This window comes from Callorhinchus milii, unplaced genomic scaffold (assembly GCF_018977255.1).
Source record: "Callorhinchus milii isolate IMCB2004 unplaced genomic scaffold, IMCB_Cmil_1.0 Scaffold2, whole genome shotgun sequence".
In the NCBI taxonomy this organism is placed as follows: domain Eukaryota; kingdom Metazoa; phylum Chordata; class Chondrichthyes; order Chimaeriformes; family Callorhinchidae; genus Callorhinchus; species Callorhinchus milii.
In genome coordinates this window covers 122,879,104-122,906,077 of record NW_024704743.1, presented here as the reverse complement: position 1 = coordinate 122,906,077, position 26,974 = coordinate 122,879,104, and the positions used below count along the sequence as shown (strand labels likewise).

The following is a 26,974-nucleotide window of genomic DNA, read 5'->3' as shown; positions in this document are numbered from 1 at the left end:
CGCTTCTTCGCCAAGATGGTCGCTTCTTCACCAAGATGGCCGCTTCTTTACCAAGATGGTCGCTTCTTCACCAAGATGGTCGCTCCTTTACCAAGATGGCTTCTTCCAGTCACATCCACATGGGTTGGGACAGGAAGTGGGTCTGCGAGAGGTCAGGAGACAAAGCCTGAGCTTCAGCAACAGGTAAATACAGAGTAAATTCAGTTACGTTGTAAATACAGAGCTACATTATAACTATAGAGTAAATTCAGAGTTACATTATAAATATAGAGTAAATTTAGAGTTACATCGTAAATACAGAGTACAATACGATACAAAATTACATTTGTAAAGCACCTTTCACTTTGGTGGATGTCCCAATGTGCTGAACGGTCAGGGATTAGGTCCTGAGCGGGAGGGTTGTGTGGTTGTGATCAGGGAGGGTGGGGGGAGGGTGGGGGTAGGATGGCGGCCAAATGGTTGAAGAGGAGGGTCTTGAGACGTGCCTTGAAGGAGGCAAAGGCAGGGACGAGATGAAGGGAATGTGTGATGCAGTTCCAGAGTGTGTCTGACAGACATCACGGCCTGGATGAACGCAAATTTCCTGCAGCAAATTTGGTTCCCATCAGTGTCTTCTTTCCTGCGGGTCTGAACTGTTCAACCTCTCTGGGCTCTCCCTCAGACTCACCAAACCCATGCGCAATCTTGGCGGCAGGTTCGATCCACAGCTTTCCTTTCTCCCCCACGTCCATTCCCTGACCAAGACCACTTTTTTCCACCTCTGCACATTGCCCGCTTCGTCCATAGCTAACACCCACAGCAACCAAACCCCTCATCCGCGCCTTTGTCACTTCCCGGCTGGACTTTTCAAATCCCCTTCTCACTGGTCTCCCCAGCTCCACCATACATAAAATATGATTAATTCAGAACTCCCGCCCAGATACCAACACATACCAAACACCGGACCCCCATCACACCAGTCCTTGCCAGACTGAACTGGCTCCCAATTTCCAAATGGATCAACTCCCAAGATCCTCTCTCTCATTTTCATGCCATCGCACCTCCCTACCTTTCCGACTTGCTCACACCCCACTCCACCACCCACTGCCTCCGCTCGGCCAGCTCCGACCTCCTGTTCGTTCCTCGCCCCCTCCGCTCCACCATCGGCGGCAGTGCTTTCAGTCACTACGCCTCGAAGCTCTGGAACTCTCCCCAATCCCACCGCCTTGCCCCTTCCATCCCTACTTTCAAATCCTGCCTAAACAACTTTTATTTTTCATCGTGCTTACGGTCACCTCCCCCTCCCTCCCTCGCCCCCTGGCTCGGGGTCAGACTCTACCACTGTTAAGCGCTCCAGGACGCTATCCGGCCTGAAGGGCGCAATATAAATGCAAGTTGTTGTTGTTATAAACCTCTGAGACGTGCGTGCGGTGCAAGCAGTTTTGTAATGAGAGACTGTCAGACCATCACGGGGTTAACCTAGTTTTGTGTTTAATCAAAAACTGCTGATAACCTTCACGGTTTGTCTCGTGTTACAGTCCCTGATCCCTCGCTTGTCTCAAGTCGATTTTTTCCCTCTTGTTTGACTCCAGCTAAAAGCTCTCTGGTAATTTTAAATGTTAAAGCAACCAAAGTTTTGACCCCAGTTGTCAGCCTGTGGCTCAGTCTCTCTCTCTCTCACTCTCTCTGAGTCTCTCTCTCAGTCTTTCTCAGTCTCTCAGTCTCAGAGAGAGAGAGATTGATCGAGAGCGAGAGACAGTGAGAAAGAAAGAGTGAGAAAAAGAGCGACCTCAGCAGTTTTGTTTTTGGAGCGAGATACATTTGGCGATGAATTCCCACATTCCTGGTCCTGGCTCAATCTCACTCTATGTTGTTTTTTCCTCCAGGAAACGAAGATGGGAATCCTGCATTTTTACACGGGCCTGTGTTCCCTGCCGCCGACGGACCCAGGCAGTCATCTCTTGCACCACGAAAGTGGCCCGGCGGGGAAAGTGAGGGCTGTCTCCCTCGAGTTGTGTTACAATGTGGACTGGACAGGTAGGCAGGTGGGGGGTGTGAGCGAGTGGGCTGGTGGGGAATGGGGCAACGCAAGTGGAATTTGTTACCCGACATACCCCATTCCAAAATCTAAACTGAGGGTCGCTCACATGGGTATGTCTCTGTGTCTGGATTGGAGAACTCTCTGTTTCTCACACTCTCTTTCTCGTACTCTTGGACTCTCTCTTTGCTCTCTCTCTCTCTCTGTCTCAGTCTTTCTCTGACTCTCTTACCAAATTCAGGAGAATATTAGGCGCAGGTTGGCAAGAGACAAGGCTTGAGGCTGGAGTTACTGCTGGAGTCTTAACCAGTTAAGACCACATTGTATGGCATTGATAGTGCTGTCCAGCAAACTTTCCCACTGCTTGTCCATTTAGGACCACCCTACCTGTTAGGGTTTTGGCTTGCAGGGTTAATGGGAGTGGATTGGTGTCTCAAGGGTTTCTCACACTGTGCTTTGGGGGAACAGAGGCCACGGACCCCAGCGATGAGCAGAGACAGAGGCTACGATGGCTTTTCACCTCCCCCTTTGACCCAGAAGCTATCAGCACCGACCCCTCCTTGAGAGATGTTCCCAACAGCTTCCTGGTGGAAATCGGACCTCGGTCAGTCTGTGTGTGTGTACATGTGTGTGTATGTATGTGTCTTCAGCTCATTCAGATCTCTGCCGCCCACATACTGATCCGGACCAAACTCCGTACCCACATCTTGCCAGGTCTGGCCCGGGCTCCACTGGCTCCCATCACTGAATGGATCGACTTCAAGATCCTCACACTTGTGTTCAAATCGCTTCACTCTCTGGCACCTCCCTATCTCTCCGACCTCCTCACTCCACAATCCACCACCCGGCGCCTCTGCTCGACTGGCACCAATCTCCTGCTCGTCCCTCCCACCCATCGCCCCACCATCGGAGCTCGCGCTTTCAGCCGCTGCACCCTGAAACTCTGGAACACACTCCCTCAATCCTTCCGTCTTGCCCCCTCCCCTTTTTCAAACCTGAAAACCTTCCTCTTCGACCATTCTTACGGCCACCTCCCCCCACCTCACCTTCCCAGCTCGGAGTCAGGCTTTGCCACTGTTAAGCCACTCTAAGATTCTATCCTGCATGGAGGGCGCTATATAAGTGCAAGTTGTTGTTGTCTCTGTGTGAGTCTCAGTTTGTGTATGTGTGTCTCTGTCTGTGTGTGCATCTCAGTGTATGTGTGTCTCAGTGTACGTGTCTCAGTGTGTGTGTGTGTCTAAGTCTCTGTGTTGATATCTAAGTCATCAACCAGTCCCTCTCCTCCGGATCAGTCCCTGCCTCCCTCAAAACTGCTGTCATCACCCCCCTCCTGAAAAAACCCTCCCTGGATCCCTCAAACCCCAGCCATTACCGCCCTATTTCTAACCTGCCCTTCCTCTCAAAAGTCCTAGAACGCGTTGTTGCCAATCAACTCCGCGCACACCTCTCCTCCCACTCCCTCTTCGAACCCCTCCAGTCCGGTTTCCGCCCACATTACAGAGACTGCGCTTGTGAAAGTCACAAACGACATCTGTGACCAGGGCTTCCTCTGCCTCCTTGTCCTCCTGGACCTCTCCACCACATTCGACACAGTCGATCACTCCATCCTCCACCGCCTTTCCTCCATCATCCACCTCAATGGGACCGCACTCGCCTGAGTTCTACCTCACAAACCGCTAGGAGTACATCTGCACAAACGGCTTCTCCTCCCACTCTCACCTGGTCACCTGCGGGTACCCCAAGGATCCATCCTTGGCCCCCTCCTCTTTCTGATCTACATGCTCCCTCTTGGGGATGTCATCCGCAGACATGGGGCACATTTCCACATGTATGCAGATGACACCCAACTCTATTTTTCCACCTCTCTTTGCGACCCCCAGTCCTCTGATATTCTGTCAGCTGTCTGTCAGACCTCAGGGGCTGGATGAGCGCAAACTTCCTTCAGCTGAACGTTGACAAGACGGAAGCCATACTCTTTGGCTCTCGTCAACGTCTAAAATCTCACGGCTCTCACCTCCTCCACCTACCCGACCTCCCCCTAAAACTCTCCGAACCCGTATGCAACCTAGGCATCAGGTTTGACCCCCAATTATCCTTCCTCCCCCACATCCGGTCCCTCACCAGCACTGCTTTCTTCCACCTCCGCCAATACCTCTCCCCAAAAGCTGCTGAAACCCTGGTCCATGCCTTTGTCACCTCTCGGCTGGACTATAACACCCTCCTCGCCGGTCTCCCATCCACTACCATCCATAAAATACAAATCATTCAACACTCTGCCGCCCGCATTCTCACCGGCACAAAACTCCATTCCCCGATCCCCCCAGTCCTGGCCAGACTGCACCGGCTGCCTATCCCAGAGAGGATCGACTTCAAGATCCTCACCCTTGTATTCAAGTCCCTGCACTCCTCTACACCCCCGACCTCTCTGACCTCCTCTCTCCTCAAAACAGTACCCGTTGCCTTCGTTCCTCCGGGTCTGGCCTCCTCCTCGTCCCCCGAGTCCTCCGCTCCACCCTCGGCAGCCGTGCCTTCAGCCACTATGCCCCGAGGCTCTGGAACTGCCTTCCTCACTCCCTTCGTCTCGCTCCCTCCCTTCTCATTTTCAGGCCTCTGCTGAAGACCTTTCTTTTAGACCGCGCCTTTGGTCATCTTCCCTCCCTCTGGCTCGGCCCCGGGATCCGTTACTGTAAAGCGCTCTGAGACGCCGTCCGACGTGGAGGGCGCTATATAAATCCAAGTTGTTGTTGTTTGCGCGTCTGGTGAGTGTATGCTTCTCAGAGTGTGTGTTCATTTGTGTGTGTGTGTGCGTGTGTGAGTCTCAGTTTGTGTGTGCTTCTCAGTGTGTGTGTGCATCTCGATGAGTGTGTGTGTCTCTGTGTGTGTCTGTGTCTCAGTGTGTGCGTGTCTCACTGTGTGTGTGCGTTTCAATATGCTTATGTGCGTCTCAATGCATGTATGTGCGTCTTGGTGTGTGTGCGTCTCAGTTAGTGTGTGCGTCCCTGTGTGTGTGTGTGTGTGCATCTCAGTGTATGTGCACGTGCCTCAGCGTGTGTGTGCGTCTCAGTGTGAGCGCATCTCAGTGTGTGTGCACGCGTCTCAATGTATATGTGTGTCTCAGTGTGTGTTTGCGTGAGTCTTAATGTGTGCGTGCGTCTCAGTGTCTGTGCATGTGTGTCTATGTGTGTGTATCTCTGTACGTTTCATTGTCTGCGTGTGTCTCAGTGTGTGTGTATACGCATCTCAGTCTGTGTGTGTGTGCACCTCAGTGTACGATTCACCCAAAAAATGCACAGTCACTACACTACACAGTGTATCCTGTGAAGCGCATTTGAGAAGTCTCGAAGATGTGATAAGGCGCAATATCAAATGCAAGGTTTATTATGTGTTGCTGAGTATATGTGCATCTCAGTGTGTGTGTCTCTGTGTGTCTCACACTCTCTCTTTCTCTCAGGTTAAATTTCTCCACTGCCTGGTCGACCAATGCTGTCTCAATCTGTCGCTCTCTCGGTCTCCCAGCCATCGATCGTGTCGAGTGCTCTCGACGTTACCTCATCCAGGTCAGCTCCCTACCCCCCACATCTCTGTCAGTCTGTCTCTCTCAGTCTCTGTCTCAGTCTCTCACTCTCATTTTCTCTCTTTCTCAGTCTCTCTCTCAGTCTCTCTTAGCCTCTCTCACTCTCTCTCTCAGTCTCTCTCTCTCACTCTCTCAGTCTCTCTTAGTCTCTCTCTTGCGGTCTCTCTCAATCTCCCTCTCTCAGTCTCTCTCTCTCAGTCTCTCTCAGTTTCTCTCTCAATCTCTCTCACTCTCTCTCAATCTTTCTCTCAGTCTCAGTGTCTCTCAGTCTCTCTCTCTCTCAGTACCTCTCTCTCTCAATCTCTCTGTCTCTTTCTGCCTCTCTCTCAGTCTCTCTCGCTCTCTCTGTGTCTCACAGCTGAGTGAGGGAGCGTGTCTGAGCTCGGGGGAGCGAACGGGAATGACGGCCAGACTTTATGACCAGATGACGGAGTGCGTTTATGCTCAGCCCATCACCAGCTTCTCAGTCAGCGCTCAACCGGTTCCCGTCAGCGAGATCGATGTGGTGGGGACTGGGAAGCTGGCGCTCGAGAGAGCGAACCAACAGCTCGGTAACTGTGTGTCTGAGTGTGTGTGTGTCTCTCTCACAATCTCTTACACACACTCTCTTTCTCACTCACACTCTCTCTCTATCTCAGGTCTGGCGTTTGATGAGTGGGATGTGGACTTTTACACAAATCTCTTTCAGAAGATTAGGAGGAATCCAACCAGCGTGGAGTGCTTCGACCTGGCTCAATCCAATAGGTGAGAGACATATACATCTGTGTGCATGTGTCTCTCAACAAACTGTTATCGTTTCTCTCTCTTTCAGACTCTCTCTATCTCTCTCAGTCTCTCTCTGTCCTACTTTTGTCGCCTCCCGCCTCGACTACTCAAACCTCCTCCTCACTGGTCTCCCCTGCTCCACCATTCAGAAAATTCAACTAATTCAAAACTCCTCCGCCCGCATTCTCAGCCGTACTAAACTCTGTGCCTCCATTACCCCAGTCTTTGTCAAATTCCATTGGCTCCCTGTCACAAAGCAGATCGATTTCAAGATCCTCACTCTTGTATTTAAATCTGTCACCCCCTGGCTCCCCCCGTATCCCTCCAACCTGATCTCTCCCAGCACCACTACCTGCTGCGTCTGCTCAACTGGATCCGACCTCCTCCTTATCCCCCAGACCCTCCGCCCCACCATCAGTGGCCGTGCTTTCAGCCACTACGCCGAAGCTGTGGAGCTCTGACTCAATCCCTTTGCTTTGCCCCCTCGCTCCCATTTTGGATTGCGCTTGAAGACCTTCCTCTTCGACCGTGCTACAATCACCGTCCCCCTCCCCCCGGCTCAGCATCGGGATCCACCTTTGTCAAGCGCTCTGGGACACCGACCAGGCATAAAGGGCGCTATATAGAAATGCAAGTTGTTGTTGTTGTCTCTCTTTCTCAGTCTCTCTCTCAATCTCTCTCACCCACCCTCTCAGTCTCTCTCTCTCTCTCTCTCCCACCCTTTCTCTCTCTCTCTCTCTCTCTCTCTCTCTCTCTCTCACACACGCTCTAGCTCTGTCTCTCAAAGTCTCTCTCATCTCTCTCACCCACCCTCTCAGTCTCTCTCTTTCCCCCCCACCCCTCTCTCGCTCTCTCTCTCTCTCTCTCTCTCTCTCATTCTCTCTCAGTCTCTCTTTCACTCTCTCTCAGTGTCGCTCTCAGTCTCTCTCTCTCTCTCAGTATCTCTTTCTCTCCGCAGTGAGCACAGTCGACACTGGTTTTTTAAAGGCCAGCTCAGGGTTAATGGTGAGGAAATGAAAGCCAGTCTTTTCGATCAGATAATGAAAACCCAGAATCACAGCAACACCAACAACATCATAAAGTTTTCAGACAACAGCAGGTGAGCTGCCTTGAGTCAGAAGGTTGTGGGTTCGAGTCCCCCCTGTCAGGGACTTGGAATCACAGTCTAAGATGATGCTCCAACACAGCGCTGGGGTTAGAGAGAGAGAGAGAGAGAGTGCCACATTGTCCTCCAGTGACGCCGTACTTCAGATGAGATTTTAAACCGCACTCACTCCCCTTCCGTGCCCTGTTCATGGCGGACGTTAAAGATCTCCCGGGGCGCCATTGGAAAAAAAGAGAAGGGAGTTTCTCTCCCGATGTCGTGGCCGACAATCCCCCAAATAAAATCGCTCACTCCGTGAGTTTACGGGGTCGTTGCTGTGTGCAAAGTGGTTGCTTCATTTCAACAACAAAAGACACACCACGATGCTTTACAGTGTATCCTGTGAAGCGTTTTGAGATGTCTTGGTGACATGATACGGCGCTGCATCATGTGCGAGGATATTAATATTGTTGCATGTGTTGTGTGGAATGGGTTTCTAATCTCTCGCCCTCTGTGACCCCGCAGTGCCATAGAAGGGAGATCTGTGACCTGTCTGTATCCCAACAACCCAACTCAGGCCAGTCACTACAGCCAGAGACACACAACCAGGCATCTAGTCTTCACCGCAGAGACTCATAACTTCCCCACAGGTGAGAGAGAGATGAGCTGCGCCGTGTGAGTGCGAGGAGTTGTGAAACTCTGAGATTTGTGAGCGCGGCTGATGTTAACACTGTGTTTAGGTGTCGCCCCATTTAGTGGAGCGACAACCGGAACGGGGGGAAGAATACGCGATGTCCAGGCGACCGGTCGCGGGGCACATGTGATCGCGGGAACGGCCGGTTACTGTTTCGGTAATCTTCTCTACCCTGGTAAGTCGGCCCTCGCTCCCCTACCCTCTGTGTCTGTCTCTCTGTCTGTGTGTGAGTGTGCATTTCTCTCTCTCTCTCTGTCTGTGTGCCTGTCTGTGTGTATCTCTCTCTCTGTCTGTGTCTGCCTCTGTGGGTGTCTGTGTGTTTGTGTCTGTATCTCTCTCTGGTATGTCTCTGCTTGTGTGTGTGTGGTTGAGATACAGGGACGGTATAAAGGATGAGAGACTTTAGTTATGTGGGGAGACCAGAGAAGTTAGGATTGAATCTCCTTAGAGAAGGTTAAGGAACATTTAATAGAGGTGTTCAAAACTTTGAGGGGTTTTGATAGACTAGGTAGGGAGAAACTGTTTCTACTGGCAGGTGGGACAGTAACCAGAGGACACAAATTCAAGATAATTGACAAAAGAACCAAAGGGGAGAAAAGGAGAATTTTTTTTACACAGAGTTATTAATACACTGCCTGAAATGGTGGTGCAAACAGACTCAATAACAAATTTCAAAAGGAAATTGGATAGGTACTTGAAGAGGAAATATTTGCAGGGATATCGGTAAGAGTGGGGGAGTGGGACTGATTGAGTTGCCCTTCCAAAGAGCCGGCACAGACATGATGGGCCGAATGGCCTCCTTCCGTATTGTAATATTCTATGATTCTATGTTCTGTGTTTGTGTGAGGGGTCGTGTAGAGCGATCTCTCTCTGACTCTTAGTGTGTATTTGAGGGACAATAGAGGAATCTCTCTCTCATGTGATTACAGGACATGAGGAGCCCTGGGAAGATCAGGAATTCCCGTATCCGGGGAATTTTGCCCGTCCACTGGAGATCGCCATCCAGGCCAGCAACGGAGCCTCTGATTACGGCAATAAATTTGGGGAACCTGTCCTGGCAGGTAAAGGGTTAAACACCACCCCAGAAGCACTAGGACTCGTCCCTGTCTGGCTTTGCATCGCTTTCAGTTCCACTCGCAATTTTCCGAACTCTGAATTAATTTGTCCTTCCATGTCTTTTAGCTCTCACCCCATTCCCCCTCTCTATCTGTCTCTCAATCTCTGTTTCTCTCATAGTCTCTCTCTCTCTATCAGTCTCTCCCTTTCCCTCTCTCTCAGTCTCTCTCTCTCTCTTTCCCAGGTTTTGCCCGCTCCTTTGGGATGAGCTTGCCGACGGGTGAGCGGAGGGAGTGGGTTAAACCCATAATGTTCAGCGGGGGAATTGGAACGATCGAGGCTGAACACGTCCAGAAAAAGACCCCGGAGCTTGGTGAGTGCCTGACCTCTGTGATGGTGCTCTGATGTTAGATATCCGAGCCCTGATTTACTGTGGTGATTTTAGATTCCCGATGGAGTCCTGTAGCTCAGTGGTTAGAGTACACGTGCCTCGCAAGTGAGAGGACTTGGGTTTGATTCCCAGGCAGGGCGAAACGTTGGGCAAGTTTCCTTACTCCACATACCTCTGTTTACCTAGCAGTCAGTAGGAATCCGGTTGTTAGTCGATCAACGGATCGCTTTTCCAGGATTAATAATCTCTTCAAAATAAAAAAAGGAAAAATAATTCGGTCACTCAATCCACGAATGTTTGTGGGACACTGTTGTGTGCAATTGGCTGCCATGTTTCGCCCACAAAATATACACTTTACAGTATATTCTGTGAAGCACTTTGAGACGTCCTCCCGACGTGAAAAGCGCTATATCAAATGCAAGGATTATTATTATTATTATTATATTATTATATTCTGTGAAGCACTTTGAGACGTCTCGAAGACGTGATAAGGCGCTATATCAATCGTAAGGATTATTGTTATTCCCTACGCTGTTTTCCCTCTGTGATTTCTGACATTATCAGTTTCACGTGAATCTCTTTCTTTTGCTAGTTTATCTTTACTGCTCAATTAACCCATCCAGCTCTCTCCAACAATCCCCCCCCTCCCCTCAGCTTCTTATTTCCTTTGTTTAATACTTTGTTTCTGTGATCATTTTTTAACTATCCGGCACTACTACCATTAATCTCTTCATTTATGTTACCCCACGTAATCGGCATCATCCTACTTTTGTGCTGCCAAGGAGAGCTGCGAAGAGTTGTGGAGAGAGTTAAGGGCAATTTGATTTTCTCTTAACTCCTCACAAGTATTACGCAGACTTAACTGTTTGAGTGCCTCGAGATGAGCCAATGAATCATCTCCCTGTTTGGTCTGGAGGCATACCCTTGGGGCACTAGGACTTGTCCCTGTCTGGCTTTGCATCGCTTTTAGTTCCACTCGCAATTTTCCGAACTCTGAATTAATTTAATCCTTCTATGTCTTTTAGCTCAGCTGTTTGAGATTGATAATAATCAGTACGTCCCTCTAAACTGTGTATTTTTTGTATGGCAGATTCCATTTCTTTGAGCTCTCATTAGTCCCTCCTCATGTTTGGGTAACCTTTTCTCCACATATGCTCTCATTGAATCGTCCATGAATTTAGAATACTTTTCTGATCCTCCACCAACTGTACAAAATGTGACAGGTCAACTGGAACAAATACTCAATTTCTAAACAATATTAAAATTTGTAGTTGTCCAACTTCAGCGCAAAAGGTCCCTGGTTTGGGTGGCAATTTGTAAGATGTTCATTTTAACCCCGTGGTGAAGTAAAGACTGATATAAATCTTGTCTTAAAAAAAGGTTTATTAATTCAGATTAATAATGGTTATAGGTAGTTAAAAGAATACAACAGAATAATACTTACGTATTCATGTACAACAACAACAACAACAAGATTGCATTTATAGAGCGCCTTTCACGTCGGGAGGACGTCCCAAGGCGCTGGACAGTTGGGTCGGGACCCGAGCATTGGGGGGAAATGGTCAGGGTGAGGGGAGGGGAGGGAGGGAGCGAGGAGGGGGTAGAGAGTTGAGAGGGGGTGATAAAAGATACAGTTCACAACGATTAAGGTTGGCCAAACCAACTGTTGCGGAAGAGATGGAGGAGTAATGTCCGATTTAATGTTTAATTTAATGTCCACCAAAAAGTTACTCAGGTACTGCTGTATTGTTGCCAGTCAGTGGGCATCAATACCGATGTTGACATTTGTCTAAGTGTTTGTCTTGATCTTCCTTCTTTAGAAGCTGAAATATGCTTTGCAACTTCATTTTTCCAACTCCCTGTCTCTTCTGATTCTCTTCCCGAATCGATCTCTCTTCATCCAGTTGGTTCATGACCTTTCATCTACTTCATCTTTTGCAATGTGGTTTCTGTTATTTCAACAATTATTGACAGGCTGAAATAAAATTTCTTGGCATTATCTCGTCCAGGGTCTGTTTCTTACCTTGGCATTGTACATTTTGGATGATACTTAACACATTAATAACCGAATCCTTACAGTCCCTCGCCCTGATTTTTGATTTTCTTCCCTGATTTGTCGCCTGATTTCAATTTGATGTCTGGCCCCGATTTCCCCGGCTGTGATTTGGGTGGCCCTTGCTGTGGTTCTGGACGCCCCGTGGCCCAGCAATGGACGTGGTGAAGATCGGGGGTCCTGTGTATCGCATCGGAGTGGGGGGAGGAGCTGCCTCATCTATTCAGGTCCGTCTCTCTCTCTCTCTCTTTCTATATATATTCATATATATATCCCCCTCTTCTCTTTTTCCCTCTCTCACAATTTTTTTCTCCGTCTTTCGCTCTTAGTCTTTCTCTTTCTCTCTCTTTCTCTCTGTGTCTCTCTCTGTCTCGCTCTCAGCCTCTCTCTCTCTGTGTCACTCTCAGTCTCTCTCTCAGTCTCGCTTTCAGTCTCTCTCTCTCTCACTCTGTGTCTCTCTCAATCTCTCTCTGTCACTCACTCTGAGTTTCTCTCTAGGCTTTCGCTCTCAGTCTCAGTCTTGCTCTCAGTCTCTCTCTTTCTCTCAGGTCCAGGGGGACAGCTCTGCGGAGCTGGATTTCGGAGCTGTCCAGCGAGGAGACCCTGAGATGGAGCAGAGAATGAACCGGGCAGTGAGAGCGTGTATCGAGACATCCCGGGGGAACCCTATCTGCAGTATCCATGATCAGGGAGCGGGGGGCAATGGTGAGAGAGGAGACTCGCTTTCTCTCTTTCTCAGTCTCTCTCCCTCTTATTCTCTCAGTATCACTCTCTCTCCGTTATTCTCTTAGTCTCGCTCTCTCAGTCTCTTGCACTCTGTGTCTCTCAGTCAGTCTCTCTGTCTCTCAGTCTCTCTAACTCTCAGTCTTTTTCTCCTTCAGCCTCTCTTTCTCAGACTCATTCTCTCACGCTCTTATCACATTCTTTCTCTCTTTCAGGGAATGTGTTGAAGGAGCTGAGTATGCCAGCAGGAGCGATAATTTATACTAGTAAATTCCAGGTAACTGAGAGTGTGAGAGTGAGTGTGTGTGTGTGTGTGAGAGAGAGAATGTGTGCGAGAGAGTGAGAGTGTGTATGAGAGAGAGCACATTTGTGTGAGAGTGTTTGTGAGAGACTGTGTGTGAGAGAGAGGGTGTATGTGTGTGAGAGGGGGTGTGCGTGAGAGGGGGGTGTGTGTGTGAGCGCGTGCGTGAGAGTGTGTGTGAGAGTGTGTGTGAGAGAGGCGTGTGTGAGAGCGTGTGTGTGAGAGTGTGTGCGAGAGCATGTGTGTGTGAGCGCGTGCGTGAGAGAGCGTGTGTGTGAGCGTGTGAAAGAGAGTGTGTGAGAGCTTGTGTGAGAGAGAGTGTGTGTGAGAGAGCATGAGATAGAGTGTGAGAGAGAGAGAGAGAGAGATAGAGGTGTGCGATAGAGAGGGGGAGCGTGCGATAGAAAGGGAGGGTGTGCGATAGAGAGAGAGTGCGATAGAGAGGGGGAGAGTGCGCGATAGAGATGGGGAGCATGTGTGAGAGAAGGAGTGTGCGAGAGATTGTGTGTGAGTGTGTGTGATAGCGAGAAAGAGAGAGTGTGAGAGGGGTGGGGTGGTGGGGGGGGCGATAGTTGCTATTACTGTAAAGTAACTCGCTCTCCTCTTGAGGTGGGAGACCCCACACTGAGCGTGATGGAGATATGGGGAGCAGAATATCAGGAGAGCAACGCGCTACTGAGCCGGGCCGAGGACAGAGAATTCCTGCGGAGTGTGTGTGAGCGAGAGAAGTGTCCCATCGACTTTGTGGGGAAAATAACCGGTGACGGCAAGGTGTGTGATCTCAGAGCTTCACGAAGCCGCGCGCTCAACGCAGAGCGCACGCACATCTCGGAGCTTCACAACGCCTTGCGCTCACATTGCACCAACGCACCCCATGCACGTCTCAGAGCTTCACCGACGACTCTCTCCGTCAGATTGTTCTTGTGGATGACAGAGAGCAGGCTGGGGCAGAGGGCAGCGGGGAGCCTGACACGAGCCCGCGATGCGGTGAAACACGGCATCCTGTGGACCTGGAACTGGACTGGGTGATTGGAAAAATGCCACAGAAGGTGACAACTGAGAGCAAGTCTCTCTCCCTCTCTCTCTTACTTTCTCAGTCTCAGTCTCTCATACACTCACTCACTTTCTCAACCTCACTCTCTCTCCCCACTCTCTCTCCCTCACTCTCTCTCTCCCTCACTCTCTCCTGCCCTCTCTCTCCCTCACTCTATCTCTCTACCTCACTCTCTTTCTACCTCACTCTCTGTCTACCTCACTCTCTCTCCATCACACCCTCTCTCGCTCACTCAGTCTCTCTCCTACTCTCACTCTCTCCCTTTCACTCTCTCTCGTTCAGAAGTTTGTACTGAATGGCATGAAGCCCACCCTTCTCCCTCTGACGCTCCCCGCAGACCTGAGTGTACGTGACGCGCTCTCTCGGGTCCTGAGGTTGCCCAGTGTGGCCAGCAAACGCTACCTCACCAACAAGGTGAGTGAGTGGCCCAGGGCGGAGCGGGTCAGAGATTGTGCGGGTGGTTGTGGTGGGGGCTGGTGCTGATCTCTGTGTCTGCTGGTGGCCCTGTGAGTGTGCTGGTGTCTGTGTTTGCGTGTGAGTGTGTATGTGTATGTGTATTCAGAACTCTGCAGCTCGTGTACTGTCCCGCACGAGGCTTCACGACCACATCACTCGCACCCTCGCCCTCGCTCGCCTCCACTGGCTCCCCATCCCCCAGAGGATCGAATTCAAGATCCTCATCCTCACCTACAAGGCCATTCACGGCCTCGCTCCCTCCGACCTCTCCGACCTACTATCCCCCTACCTACCTGCCCGTACCCTCCGTTCCTCTGGCTCCGGTCTGCTCCACATCCCCCGCCCCAACCGCCCTACCATTGGTGGTCGGGCCTTCAGCCTCTCAGCCCCGAGGCTCTGGAACTCTATCCCCCAGTGCCTTCGCGCCTCCTCCCTTTCCTCCTTCAAGGCCGGTCTCAAGACCTTTCTCTTCAACCGTACCTTCAGCTCCCCTCTCGACTCTCTACCCCCTCCTCGCTCCCTCCCTTCCCTCCCTCACCCTGACCATTTCCCCCCTGCTCGGGTCCTGACCCAACTGTCCAGCGCCTTGGGACGTCCTCCCGACGTGAAAGGCGCTCTATAAATGCAATCTTGTTGTTGTTGTTATATATGTGTGTGTTCGCGGCTGCTGTGTGAGTGTATGTGTGCGCGGCTGCTGCGTGTGTGTGTGCGCGGCTGCTGTATGAGTGTATGTGTGCGCAGCTGCTGCGTGCGTGCACGTGTGTGTGTGCGCGGCTGCTGTGTGTGTGTGTGCGCGGCTGCTGTGTGTGTGTGTGTGCGCGGCTGCTGTGTGTGTGCGCGTGTGTGTGTGTGTGCGCGGCTGCTGTGTGTGTGTGTGTGCGCGGCTGCTGTGTGTGTCTATAATAATAATAATAATCCTTGCATTTGATATAACGCTTTTCACGTCGGGAGGACGTCCCAAAGCGCTTCACAGAACACACTGTAAAGTGAATTGACTGTAAAGCCAATTGCGCACAGCAATGTCCCACAAACAGTCGTAGATTGAAAATGACCAATTTATTATTGTTTTTGGTTTTGGACAGAATTTTAAGAATTTTCTAAAATTCTTAAGTTCTGAAATAAGGATTATGATAATTATTAATAATTTGAATGACTATGTGCGTGACTGGGAGCTGATAGCCCTCTCTCTGAGCAGGTTGACCGCTCAGTGACAGGGCTGGTGGCCCAGCAGCAGTGTGTGGGGCCGCTGCACACGCCACTGGCTGACGTTGCTGTGGTCGCACTCTCGCACTTCGACACGGTTGGTGGGGCCACCGCACTGGGGGAGCAGCCGGTGAAGGGGATGATCAACCCTGCTGCCGGGGCCCGCATGGCGGTAGCCGAGGCCCTCACCAACCTGGTCTTCGCCCGTGTCACCCACCTCAAGGTAAGAGACCGTGGGGAAATCATGCCAGTGGGTGGGGATATCAGGGCAGTGTGTGGGGATATCAGGGCAGTGTGTGGGGATATCAGGGCAGTGTGTGGGGATATCAGGGCAGTGTGTGCGGATATCAAGGCAGTGTGGGGATATCAGGGCAGTGTGTGGGGATATCGGCAGTGTGGGGATATCGGCAGTGTGTGGGGATATCAGGGCAGTGTGTGGGGATATCAGGGCAGTGTGTGGGGATATCAGGGCAGTGTGTGGGGATATCGGCAGTGTGTGGGGATATCAGGGCAGTGTGTGGGGATATCAGGGCAGTGTGGGGATATCAGGGCAGTGTGTGGGGAAATCAGGGCAGTGTGGGGATATCAGGGCAGTGTGTGGGGATATCAGGGCAGTGGGTGGGGATATCAGGGCAGTGTGTGGGGATATCAGGGCAGTGGGTGGGGATATCAGGGCAGTGTGTGGGGATATCAGGGCAGTGTGTAGGGATATCACGGCTGTGTGTGGGGATATCACGGTTGTGTGGGGATATCAGGACAGTGTGTGGGGATATCAGGGCAGTGTGTGGGGATATTGATGGAAGATCGCAAACGTAACGCCAATTCCCATTGATTGGAAGATTGCAAACATAATACCGATATTTAAGAAGGGTGGGAGACAAAAAATGGGGAACTATAGACCAGTTAGTCTGACATTGGTGGTAGAGAAAATTCTACAGTCCTTAATTAGGGACGTCATCGTGGGGTACTTAGAAAATCACAACATGATTAGGCAGGGTCAACATGGCTTTACGAAAGGGAAATCCCGCCTAAAGACCTTCCTTGTCTCTCCCTCTCTCTCTCTTTCTGTGTCTCTCTTTGTCTGTCTTCTCTCTTTTCTCTCTCTGTGTCGTTATCTCTCTGTCTCTCGCTCTCTCTCCCTAGGACGTGAAGTGCAGTGGGAACTGGATGTGGCCGGCCAAGCTGCCAGGGGAAGGGACGTCTCTGTACGAAGCGTGTCAGGCCATGTGCCAGGCCATGCAGGAGCTCGGCGTGGCTCTGGACGGTGGGAAAGACTCCCTGAGCATGGCTGCCAGAGTGGGCTCCCAGACCGTCAAAGCTCCTGGTAAGTGTCCAGCCCTGGGGAAGGGGACAAGGTGGCACACTGGGAGGGAGGGGGTCAGAGATCGATCGAACATACCACCTACTTGGTGAGAGTGGAGAAAGGTCAAGTGTCAACTGTGCTCTTACGCCCACCACACACACACGCTCCCACTCGCACAGCTCTAGTCTGTTCAATATCGTCAGCATCAAAGTGGGGAACGGGGGGTGGTTGGCAGGGGAGAGAGTTTCTCTCCCCCCACATACACGTTAATGTCCTTCACTCTCTCACTCACTCTGTCTCTCTGTATTACAGGGTCGCTGGTGATCTCAGCTTACGCTGTCTGTCCCGACATCACTGCCACCGTCACCCCTGACCTCAAAAACCCAGAAGGGAAAGGTTACAATCTCTCTCTCTTTGTTTCTCAGTTTCTCTCTCAGTCTCTGTCTCTCTGTGTCTCTCACTCGTTCTGTTTATGTCTCTGTCTCTCCAGGTCTCTCTCAGTCTCTCGGTCTCAGTTCTCTCTCTGTCTTTCAGTCTCTCCCTCATTCGCTCAGTTTCTTTCTCTTTGTCTCTTTTCCCTCTGCCCCGCAGGAGTGTTGCTCTATGTCCCAATCTCCCCTGGTCACCACCGTTTGGGTGGGGGAGCGCTCGCTCAAGTCTTCTCTCAGCTGGGAGACAAATGCCCTGACATGGACAATGCACAAAACCTCAGCTCCTGCTTCAACGTCACACAGAAACTATTACAAAGTAAGTCTGTCTCCTTCTGTATCTCTGTCTGACTCTATTTAAGTCTGTCAGCCCGGCTCAGTCGCTGGGTGTCAGCCCGGCTCAGTCGCTGGGTGTCAGCCCGGCTCAGTCGCTGGGTGTCAGCCCGGCTCAGTCGCTGGGTGTCAGCCCGGCTCAGTCGCTGGGTGTCAGCCCGGCTCAGTCGCTGTGTGTCAGCCTGGCTCAGTCGCTGTGGCTGGAAGTGTGTATGACATGCGCAGTGCACATCGAGCCACTGAGTGATGATGTCTGACTGTATATTGTGTGATATTGCACCCGGTGGCATTATCAGGTATTTGACTGCTGTAAACATCCGTAGCCATAGAGAGACAACATAACATTTTTTGGGGTGTCTGACACACGTGGAAACCCATCACGATGCTTAAGAGTGTCAATGCATTCTAAAATGACATTTGTAAAGCGCCTTTCACTTTGGGAGGACGTCCCAAGGCGCTGAACAGTGGTCCCCAAACCAAACTGAGAATTCCATGCCTCGCACCTACACATGGAAATCCCAGAGATGTTTATCTGGAGGGACGAATCCTGCTTTCCTGATTCCGGAAGTGACTGGTTAGGCCTCAGCTGGAGTATTGTGGAGTATTAGGCGTAGGTTGGTTTGGATTCCAACCAGCCAACACCACAAAGCTTGCCATATATGTCTGTCTGGCAAGCTTTTCCGCTGCTTGTCCAGCTGGGACCACCCTACCCGTTAGGGTAACAGGAGCAGAGTGGGATGACTCTCTGCCCCCAGTGACTGGTCTGCCCTTCCAGCCGGGCTGTGCTATCATCAGCAGTGAGTGCCCTGGAATACTGCGGACTCGCCCGGCTCAAGACCATCACAGAGGGCTGGCTCAATTCTGACATTATTATTAATATTGTTAATTATAATTATGTGACAGTGGGGCTTCTGTGGGCTGGCCACGATGTGAGTGACGGGGGGCTCCTGGTCTGTCTGCTCGAGATGGCTTTCGCCGGCAACTTTGGAGTCAATGTGGATTTCAGCACCGAAGGCGAGAGTGGTGAGTGTGTCTGTCTGTCTGTTCCTCTCTCTCAGTTTCTCTCCCTATTGTTGTGTTACACACTCTCTCTCTGTGTCTCTCTATCAGTCTCTATCTCTCTCTCTCAGTCTCTCTCTCTCTCTCTCTCCGTTACTCTGTGTATGTCTGAGTGTGTGTACGTGTGTGGTTAGTGTTGGAGCTGTTGTTTGCGGAGGAGCTGGGGCTGGTCCTGGAGGTGTCAGCGGGGGATGAGGAGCGAGTCCGGTGTCAGTACATGGACGTGGGTTTGCGGTGTCTCACTCTTGGACACACAGGAGCAGCTGGTCCCTCTGCTATGGTTAGTAACCCTCTTTCTCTGTCTCTCTCCCTAGGATGTCAATTATCTTGAATCTATGTGCCCTGGTTACTGACTCACTTGCCAATGGAAACAATTTCTCCCTATCAAAACCCCTCATAATTTTGAACACCTCTATCAAACTCCCCTTTAATCTCTGCTTGAAGGAGAACCATCCCAGGTTCTCTGGTCTCTCAACATAACTAAAGTCTCTCACCCTGGTAGCATTCTGGTAAATCATCTCTGCAACCTCTCCAAGGCCTTGATATCCTTCCGAAAGTGCGGTGCCCAGAATTGGACACAATACTCCAGCTGAGGCCTAACCAGTGACTTATAAAGGGATAGCAGAACTTACTTGCTTTTCTACTCTGTGCCTCTAACAGCTCTATCAACCTGTCCTGCCACTTCAAAGACCTGTGTATGTGAACCCCCTGGTCTCTCTGCTCCTGTACCCCCTTTAAAACTACCATTTGGTGCATATTGCCTCACCTCTCTATTCAACTTCATCTGCCATGTGTCTACCCATTTCACCAGTCTGTCTATGTCCTGCAGTCTGCCAGTATCCTCCACACTGTTTACTCAAGTATTGTGTCATCTGCAAACTTCAAAATGTTGCTATTGATATCCAGGCCATTCACATATATCAATAAGAGCAGTGGACTCAATACTGACTCCTGGGAGACCCCACTGTATATTTCCCTCTAGTCTGACAACAACAACAATAACAACAAGATTCCATTTATAAAGCGCCTTTCACGTCAGGAGGACGTCCCAAACAACCATTTAGCACTATTCATCTTTTAAGTAGCTCCTCTATCTATTTTTATCCTATCCAATTTCTCTACCTCCTCTGAACTTTCTGTATTCTGCTTGATTCTCTAATGTATTTTGAACCTGATATTCATTATAAGTTTCCTTTTACGTATTTTCCTTTCCTCGCTGGGCTGGTAACATCCTGCCCTTGTTTGAACCATGATAGGTTATTGCTACTACATCATAATCTGATGTGGTAACTTGAGTCTGCAGCTCACCAACCTTATTTGTCATAATCTGTGTATTCACTCAAAATCCTCCTCCTCTACCGGCCCCTAAAACCTCTCCCACCTTCATCTCCGTTATTTCGACACTTCTTACATCTCTCTGCCTCTGCTCTGATCGCCTCATCATCCTGGGCGACTTCAACCTGCACTTCACCCCCTCCTGCTCCATCTCCTCAGATTTCTCTTTCCTGCTCTCCTCACTCAACCTCTCCCTCCACATCAACTCCCCCACTCACAGTCACGGCCACCCACTCGACTTGGTGATCACCCGGGGCCTCAGTGTCTCGGATGTCACTATCAACCTTGGGCAAGTTTCCTTACTCCACACAGAGCCTAATAATATTCCCTCCAAAAAAACAAAACAATAATTAAATTGGTCATTTTCAATCTACGACTGTTTGTGGGACATTGCTGTGCGCAATTGGCTGCCGCGTTCGCCCACAAATATACAGTCAATTCACTTTACAGTGTGTTCTGTGAAGCGCTTTGGGACGTCCTCCCGACGTGAAAAGCGCTATACCAAATGCAAGGATTATTATTATTATTATTATTATTATTATCACCGACAAGGCCGTCTCTGACCACCACTTCATCTCCTTCACCACCCCCACCCCCCTCCCCACCTCCACCAGATCCACCACCATCTTCTACCGCCCCTGGAAGAAGTTACCCCCACAATCCCTAACCGCTGCCTTGGAGTCCTCTGAACTCCTCTCCCTCTGGCCTTCAACCCTCACTGACCCCTCTTCTCCTCTCACCCTCCTCCACAACACCCTCTCCTCCACACTCGATACTCTTGCCCCCATCACCTCCCGTACTGTCTCCTACTCTCACTCCTCCCCCTGGTTCACCACCCACCTCCGCTCACTGAAGAGCCAGGTGTGGGCCGCTGAACGCACCGGCCTCAAATCTGGCCTAACGGTCCACCGACAAATCTGGCTGGACCTCCTCAAAATCTACCGCTCCACTCTAGCCTCGGCCAAGTCGTCCTTCTACTCCAGGATAATCCTGGAGGCGAAGAACAACCCCAGGCTACTGTTTTCTACCACATCCCGACTCCTCCGTCCCCCCCGCCACCCCGCGCAGGTCATCTCCTCCAACCTTCACTGCGAGGAGATGCTGGATTTCCTTGAATCCAAAATCAAGGGAATCCGCTCCGCGGTCACTTCCCCTCCAACATCCACCCACCACCCACCCCCTCCCACACTCCGACTCCTACCCATCCTCCCCTACATACATTCGTACCCGTTTCCCCACCCTCTGTAACTGAACTCATCCTATCCCTGAAACCCACCACCTGCTCCCTTGACCCCATCCCCACTCCACTCCTTATCTCCCAGCTCCACCTCCTTGCCCCACATATCACAGACATCGTCAACCTGTCCCTCTCCTCAGGCTCTGTTCCCATTCCCTTAAAAACTGCCTCCATCACTCCCACCTTAAGAAACCCTCTCTTGATGCGTCGCAGCTATCAATCTCCGGCCCATCTCCAACCTCCCCTTCCTGTCCAAGGTCCTGGAACGAGTTGTCGCCTCCCAGCTGTGCTCTTTCCTCTCCACCCATTCATTATTCGAACCCCTTCAGTCGGGTTTCCGTGCTGCCCATAGCACAGAAACTGCCCTGGTCAAGGTCACCAATGACATCCTGACCATCCTGGACTATGGGAACTCTCTCCTCGCCGGCCTTCCCGGCACCTCCCTCCACACTGCAGGTCATTCAGAACTCTGCAGCTCGTGTACTGTCCCGCACCAGACACCGCGCCCACATCACTCCCACCCTCGCTCGCCTCCACTGGCTCCCCATCCCCCAGAGGATCAAATTCAAGATCCTCATCCTCACCTACAAGGCCACTCACGGCCTCGCTCCCTCCTACCTCTCTGGCCTACTATCCCCCTACCTACCTGCCCGTACCCTCCGTTCCTCTGGCTCCGGTCTGCTCCACATCCCCCGCCCCAACCGCCCTACCATCGGTGGTCGGGCCTTCAGCCTCTCAGATGGAACTCCATCCCCCAGTGCCTTCGCCGCCTCCTCCCTTTCCTCCTTCAAGGCCGGTCTCAAGAGCTTCCTCTTTGACCTTCAGCCTTCAGCTCCCCTCTCGACTCTCTAACCCCTCCTCGCTCACTCCCTCCCTTCCCTCCCCTCACCCTGACCATTTCCCCCCAACTCGCTCCCTTCCCTCCCCTCACCCTGACCATTTCCCCCCTCCTCGCTCCCTCCCTTCCCTCCCCTCACCCTGACCATTTCCCCCCAATGCTCAGGTCCTGACCCAACTGTACAGTGCCTTGGGACGTCCTCCCGACGTGAAAGGCGCTCTATAAATGGAATCTTGTTGTTGTTGTTGTTACGCACTTGCATTCCCAAACTGCCTTTGTCTGCTTTGCATTTCTCCCCTGTCTGATCCCTCCTCTTTCTGAACTACTCTTTTTTCCCAAATTATTGGTCTCTCACAGTCTTCGCTGTTCCTTGTTTCTCCTCTCTGATTACATCCTGGTTCCCTCCCCCCTACTGAATTAGTTTAACCCCTCCCCTGCAGCACCAGCTAACCTCCCCGCAAGGACATTGGTTCTCCATATTCCCAGAAGTATAACCACCTCCTTCCCCTCTGCACCGAATTCCCACTCTCACCAAATTCCTTCACCAAAGTCTCACTCTGTTCCCACCTCACTCCATTCATAGCTCACTCCATTAGGCTCTGCTCGAGTCTGAGACTTGGAGGAATTGAGTCCACCTTCTCTCTCTCTCTCTTTCTCTGTTTCTCTCTCTTTCTCAGTCTCTCTCTCTCTCAGTCTCTCTCTCTCTCTGTCTCTCTCTCAGTCTCTCTCTCTCTCTCTCTGGCTCTCTGTCTCTCTCAGTCTCTCTCTCTCTCTCTCTGGCTCTCTGTCTCTCTCAGTCTCTCTCTCTCTCTCTCTCGGCAGGTGTGTGTGACTGTGGACGGGCAGACAATTGTAGAGGAGCCTCTCTCTGGTCTGCGGAATGTGTGGGAACGGCCCAGTTTCCTGCTGGAGCGGCTGCAGACAGACGTGGGGAGTGTGGAAGAGGAGGAGGCAGGGCTGAGTCAGCGGCTGGGACCCTGCTACAGCCTCTCCTTCGACCCCGCGCACGACCCCCGGCCCCCCAAGCACATCGGTGAGTTGCACACTCACTCGCTCTCACGCTTGCTCTCACCCCAACTCGCACACTTTTCTTATTCGCACACTCGCACTCACTCGCCTGCACACTCGTGCACATTTGCTTGCAAAGTGGCTTATCCCCATGCTTGGTCACACGCATGCACACATGCTTGCTTGCACACTTGCTCACACTCACATGTGCACAAACACACTTCCTCACACACTCGCATACTCACTCACGTACACACTAGCTTGCACACTGGCTTATACATACCTTTGTGCACACACATCCGTACATGCTTGCTTGCACACTTGCCCACACTCGCACAAACAAAGGCACTACCTCACAAGTAAAAAAAAAGCACTCACACGTGTGTGTTACACAGGAGATGTGTCTCCCCGTGTCGCCGTGATCCGCGAGGAGGGGAGCAATGGAGACCGAGAAATGGCGGCCGCGCTGTACATGGCGGGATTCGAGGTGAGAGAGACAACGAGAGGGGAAGAGTGTGAGGGAGAGAGGAGCCCAAGAGAGAGGGGGGAGTGTGAGAGAGAGAGGAAATGTGAGAGAGAGAGAGAGAGAGAGAGAGGGGGAGCGTGAGAAAGTGAGCGAGAGGAGAGCAGGCGTGTGCTGATTGCGTGTTTTCTCAGGTCTGGGACGTAACGATGACAGACGTGTGTCACGGGTCGATCACGCTTGACATGTTCCGTGGTCTCGTGTTCGTCGGGGGCTTCAGCTACGCGGACGTCCTGGGGTCAGCGAAAGGTGGGAGCGCGTGAGGTGTGTGTGTGTGTGAGAGAGTGAGATAAGATTGCGAGTGAGTGTGAGAGTGAGCGTGTGAGAGAATGTGCGAATGTCAAATAGACTGAGTGTGAGAGAGACTTGAGTGCGTGAGAGTGTGAGACAGAGGGTACGTGTTTCAGGCCGTGCGCGAGAGAGTGAGAGCCAGAAAGAAAGAAGAGCGAGAGAGACGCGCGCACTTGCCCACACTCGCACAAAGCGAGAGAGAGTGAGGGGTGCGTGTCGGGCTGTGTGTGTGTGAGACGGTGACTCTCTGACTGTGACTCTGGCCACAGGCTGGGCAGCCACGGTGCTGTATAACCCGCGAGCACGGGCACAGTTTGGGAGTTTCCGATCGCGTACGGACACCTTCTCTCTGGGGGTGTGTAATGGCTGTCAGCTGCTGGCCCTGCTGGGCTGGGTGGCTCCCGAGACTGAGGCTGAGCCCAGCAACGTGGACGGTAGGTCACTATCTTCATCTCCCTCCCGCTTCCTCTCTCTCTCTCTCTCTCTCTCTCAGTCTCCATCTCACTCTCTTTCTCAGTCTCCATCACTCCCATCTTTCTCAGTTTCTCTCTCTCTCTCTCTCTCTCCCTCCCCTCTCTCTCTCTCTGGCCCCAGTTCCTACCGGTCAGCATTTAATCTGCGTTAAGCTTCATTTGCCGTTGACGAGCCCGCGTCACATTCCAGGCATTGGAGTGTGGGAATCGAGTCCACCCTCTGGCACGTTACCTCTCTGTCTTTCTATTTCTCTCAGTCTCCGTCTCTCTATTTTTCTCTCTTTCTCAGTTTCTCTCTCTCTCTTTCTATCTCTCTATCTCTCTTTCTCTCTGTCGTCCGGTTCCTATCTGTAAACACATTTGCATTTAATGTGTGTTAATGTCTCAAGACGCTCCTCTTCGGAAAATGCCCGACTGTCCAGCGTCTTGGGACATCCTCCCAACATGAAAGGCGCTGTGTAAATGTCATTTGTTGTTGTTGTTAAACTTCGTTTGCAGCTGACTCTCTCTCACACACAAACTCTGTGTCTGTCTCCCTGTGTGGCAGGACCCGCTCTCCCTCAGGGAGTGTTATTGACACCGAACCGCTCCGGCCGTTTTGAGTCTCGCTTTGTGTCAGTGTCAGTGCTGCCCAGCCCCAGCCTGATGCTTAGGGGGATGGAGGGCTCCACGCTGGGCGTCTGGGTCGCTCACGGCGAAGGTCAGACTTTTACACTTCCCTCTCACACCTCTCACATGCTCTCTCTCACCCCTCTCNAGTGCTCTCTCTCACCCCTCTCATATGCTCTCTCTCACGCCTCTCACATGCTCTCTCTCACGCCTCTCACGGGCTCGCTCTCACGCCTCTCACATGCTCTCTCTCACGCCTCTCACGTGCTCTCTCTCACGTCTCTCACGTGCTCTCTCTCACGTCTCTCACGTGCTCTCTCTCACGCCTCTCACATGCTCTCTCTCACGCCTCTCACATGCTCTCTCTCACTCCTCTCACATGCTCTCTCTCACACCTCTTACATGCTCTCACACCTCACGTGCTCTCTCACACCTCTCACATGCTCTCTCTCACGCCTCTCACATGCTTTCTCTCACACCTCTCACATGCTCTCTCTCACACCTCTCACATGCTCTCTCACACTCATTCTCTCACACACTCAGCGCTTCTCACACTGTCAGTCTCCCTTTCTCACACACATACGCTCTCTCTCAGTCTCACTCACATAGACAGACACACTCTCTCAGTCTCTTTCACTTTCTCTCCTCCCCGCAGGCCGGATGTCTTTCCGTTCCCCGGACACGCTGAGCCGTGTGCTGGCTGGATCTCTCGCCCCGTTACGCTACGCTGACGATAAGGGGTCTCCCACGGAAACTTACCCCCTGAACCCCAACGGCTCAGAGCTGGGCATTGCAGGGCTTTGCTCGGCCGATGGCCGGCACCTGGCGTTGATGCCCCACCCGGAGCGGTGTGTCCGGCTCTGGCAATGGGCCTGGGTTCCCCCTGGCTGGAACCGCTCCCACTCTGTCTCCCCCTGGCTCCGGGTGTTCCTGAACGCCAGTGCCTGGTGCTGCCAGTCCCAATCCACCTGAGATGTTAACCCCACTGCCGGTTTTATCTCCAACCACTCACGCACACACATCCTCTTGCACGCGCACACTTACAAGCGCTCACGCACAGTCACACTGATGCTCACACTTGCGCATTCTCGCACACAGTCACACTCACGCATGCATTGTCTCACAGGCACATCTGAAGCACACACACGCACGCAGACAGTCACCCTCACGCATTCGCTCACACATACACACACTAACACATTCACTTACACACCCATTGTCACGCACACTCATACACAAACACATGTATGCACACGTGCACACCCATGCATTCTCTCGCATTCACACGTGCATTCTCACACACACACACACACACGCAGTTCTATCGCCTGCTGTCTTTTGTGCCTGTTTCAAAATTGTAGTCATACTTCCAACCTCGAAAATAACTTTTCAAATAAATATATGAATTATAAGAACATCATTTTCTCCCTCTGGTTAATTAGAGACAGAGTAAAGCTCCCTCTGCACTGTCCGTCCACACTCCCAGGTCAGGGTTAGCAACGTAGAAACAGGAGCAGGCCATTCAGCCCCTCAAGCCTGTTCCACCATTCTGTCATGGTTGATCTGCACCTCAAGTCTAATTACCTGCCTTTGCCCCATATCCCTGGGTACCCTGACTTAACAAATATCTATTCACCTCAGTTTTGAAAATATGAATGAATTCAGCATCTACCGCCTTTAGGGGCAGAGAGTTCCAGATTTCCGCTACCTTTTGGTGAAAAATATCCTCCTGATTTCAGTCCTAAATGGCCTACTCGGTCTAATTTTAAGATAAAATGCAAAATACTGCAGGTCCTGGAAATCTGAAAGAAAAACAGAAGTCGCTGGGAACACTCAGCAGGTCAGGCGGCATCTATGGAGAAAGGAAAGTGAGTAGACGTTTTGGGTCCACGACCCTTCATCAGAATTGGGGCACGTTGGGAGGGAGAGGCTTTTAAGGGCTAACAGAGAGGGGGGAGTCATGGGAATGGAAGATAATGGAGAAAATGGGGTAGAGGACGGGATGATGGGTTATAAAGAGGTGTTAATGATGCAAAACAAAATATGGTGGGTAATTGCAACAAAATAGGCAGACCAGAGAGAGAGAATAGATGTGTCTGGGATCCAGATGATGTGGTAATAGTCACAGAAGAGGGGGTGGGAGAAGGTGAGCTGTTATGGTCTGAA

At 51.5% G+C, this 26,974-nt stretch overlaps 1 protein-coding gene across 1 annotated transcript; it reads left to right on the top strand.

The window, feature by feature from the left end:
- pfas (phosphoribosylformylglycinamidine synthase) lies at positions 1 to 26,291 on the top strand. The gene is made up of 29 exons (XM_007895021.2): positions 1 to 183; positions 1,866 to 2,016; positions 2,486 to 2,621; positions 5,469 to 5,574; positions 5,950 to 6,142; positions 6,230 to 6,335; positions 7,315 to 7,455; positions 7,966 to 8,090; positions 8,181 to 8,309; positions 9,064 to 9,195; positions 9,435 to 9,563; positions 11,788 to 11,861; positions 12,183 to 12,339; positions 12,573 to 12,634; positions 13,268 to 13,429; positions 13,573 to 13,707; positions 13,995 to 14,126; positions 15,364 to 15,594; positions 16,515 to 16,695; positions 16,987 to 17,070; positions 17,266 to 17,421; positions 18,339 to 18,458; positions 18,629 to 18,774; positions 22,727 to 22,937; positions 23,308 to 23,399; positions 23,570 to 23,684; positions 23,996 to 24,160; positions 24,747 to 24,899; positions 25,464 to 26,291. Exons 1-29 carry the CDS (start codon positions 16 to 18, stop codon positions 25,778 to 25,780), a joined length of 4,209 nt encoding a protein of 1,402 aa, XP_007893212.1. The 5' UTR covers positions 1 to 15; the 3' UTR covers positions 25,781 to 26,291.
- The last annotated feature ends 683 nt before the right edge of the window (positions 26,292 to 26,974 follow it).

Coding starts and splice junctions, on each gene's coding strand:
- pfas (XM_007895021.2), top strand. CDS start 16: ATGGTCGCTTCTTCACCAAGATGGCCGCTTCTTTACCAAGATGGTCGC. Junction 9,196..9,434: donor TGGGGAACCTGTCCTGGCAG/GTAAAGGGTTAA, acceptor TCTCTTTCCCAG/GTTTTGCCCGCTCCTTTGGG. Junction 24,900..25,463: donor CTGGGTCGCTCACGGCGAAG/GTCAGACTTTTA, acceptor TCCTCCCCGCAG/GCCGGATGTCTTTCCGTTCC.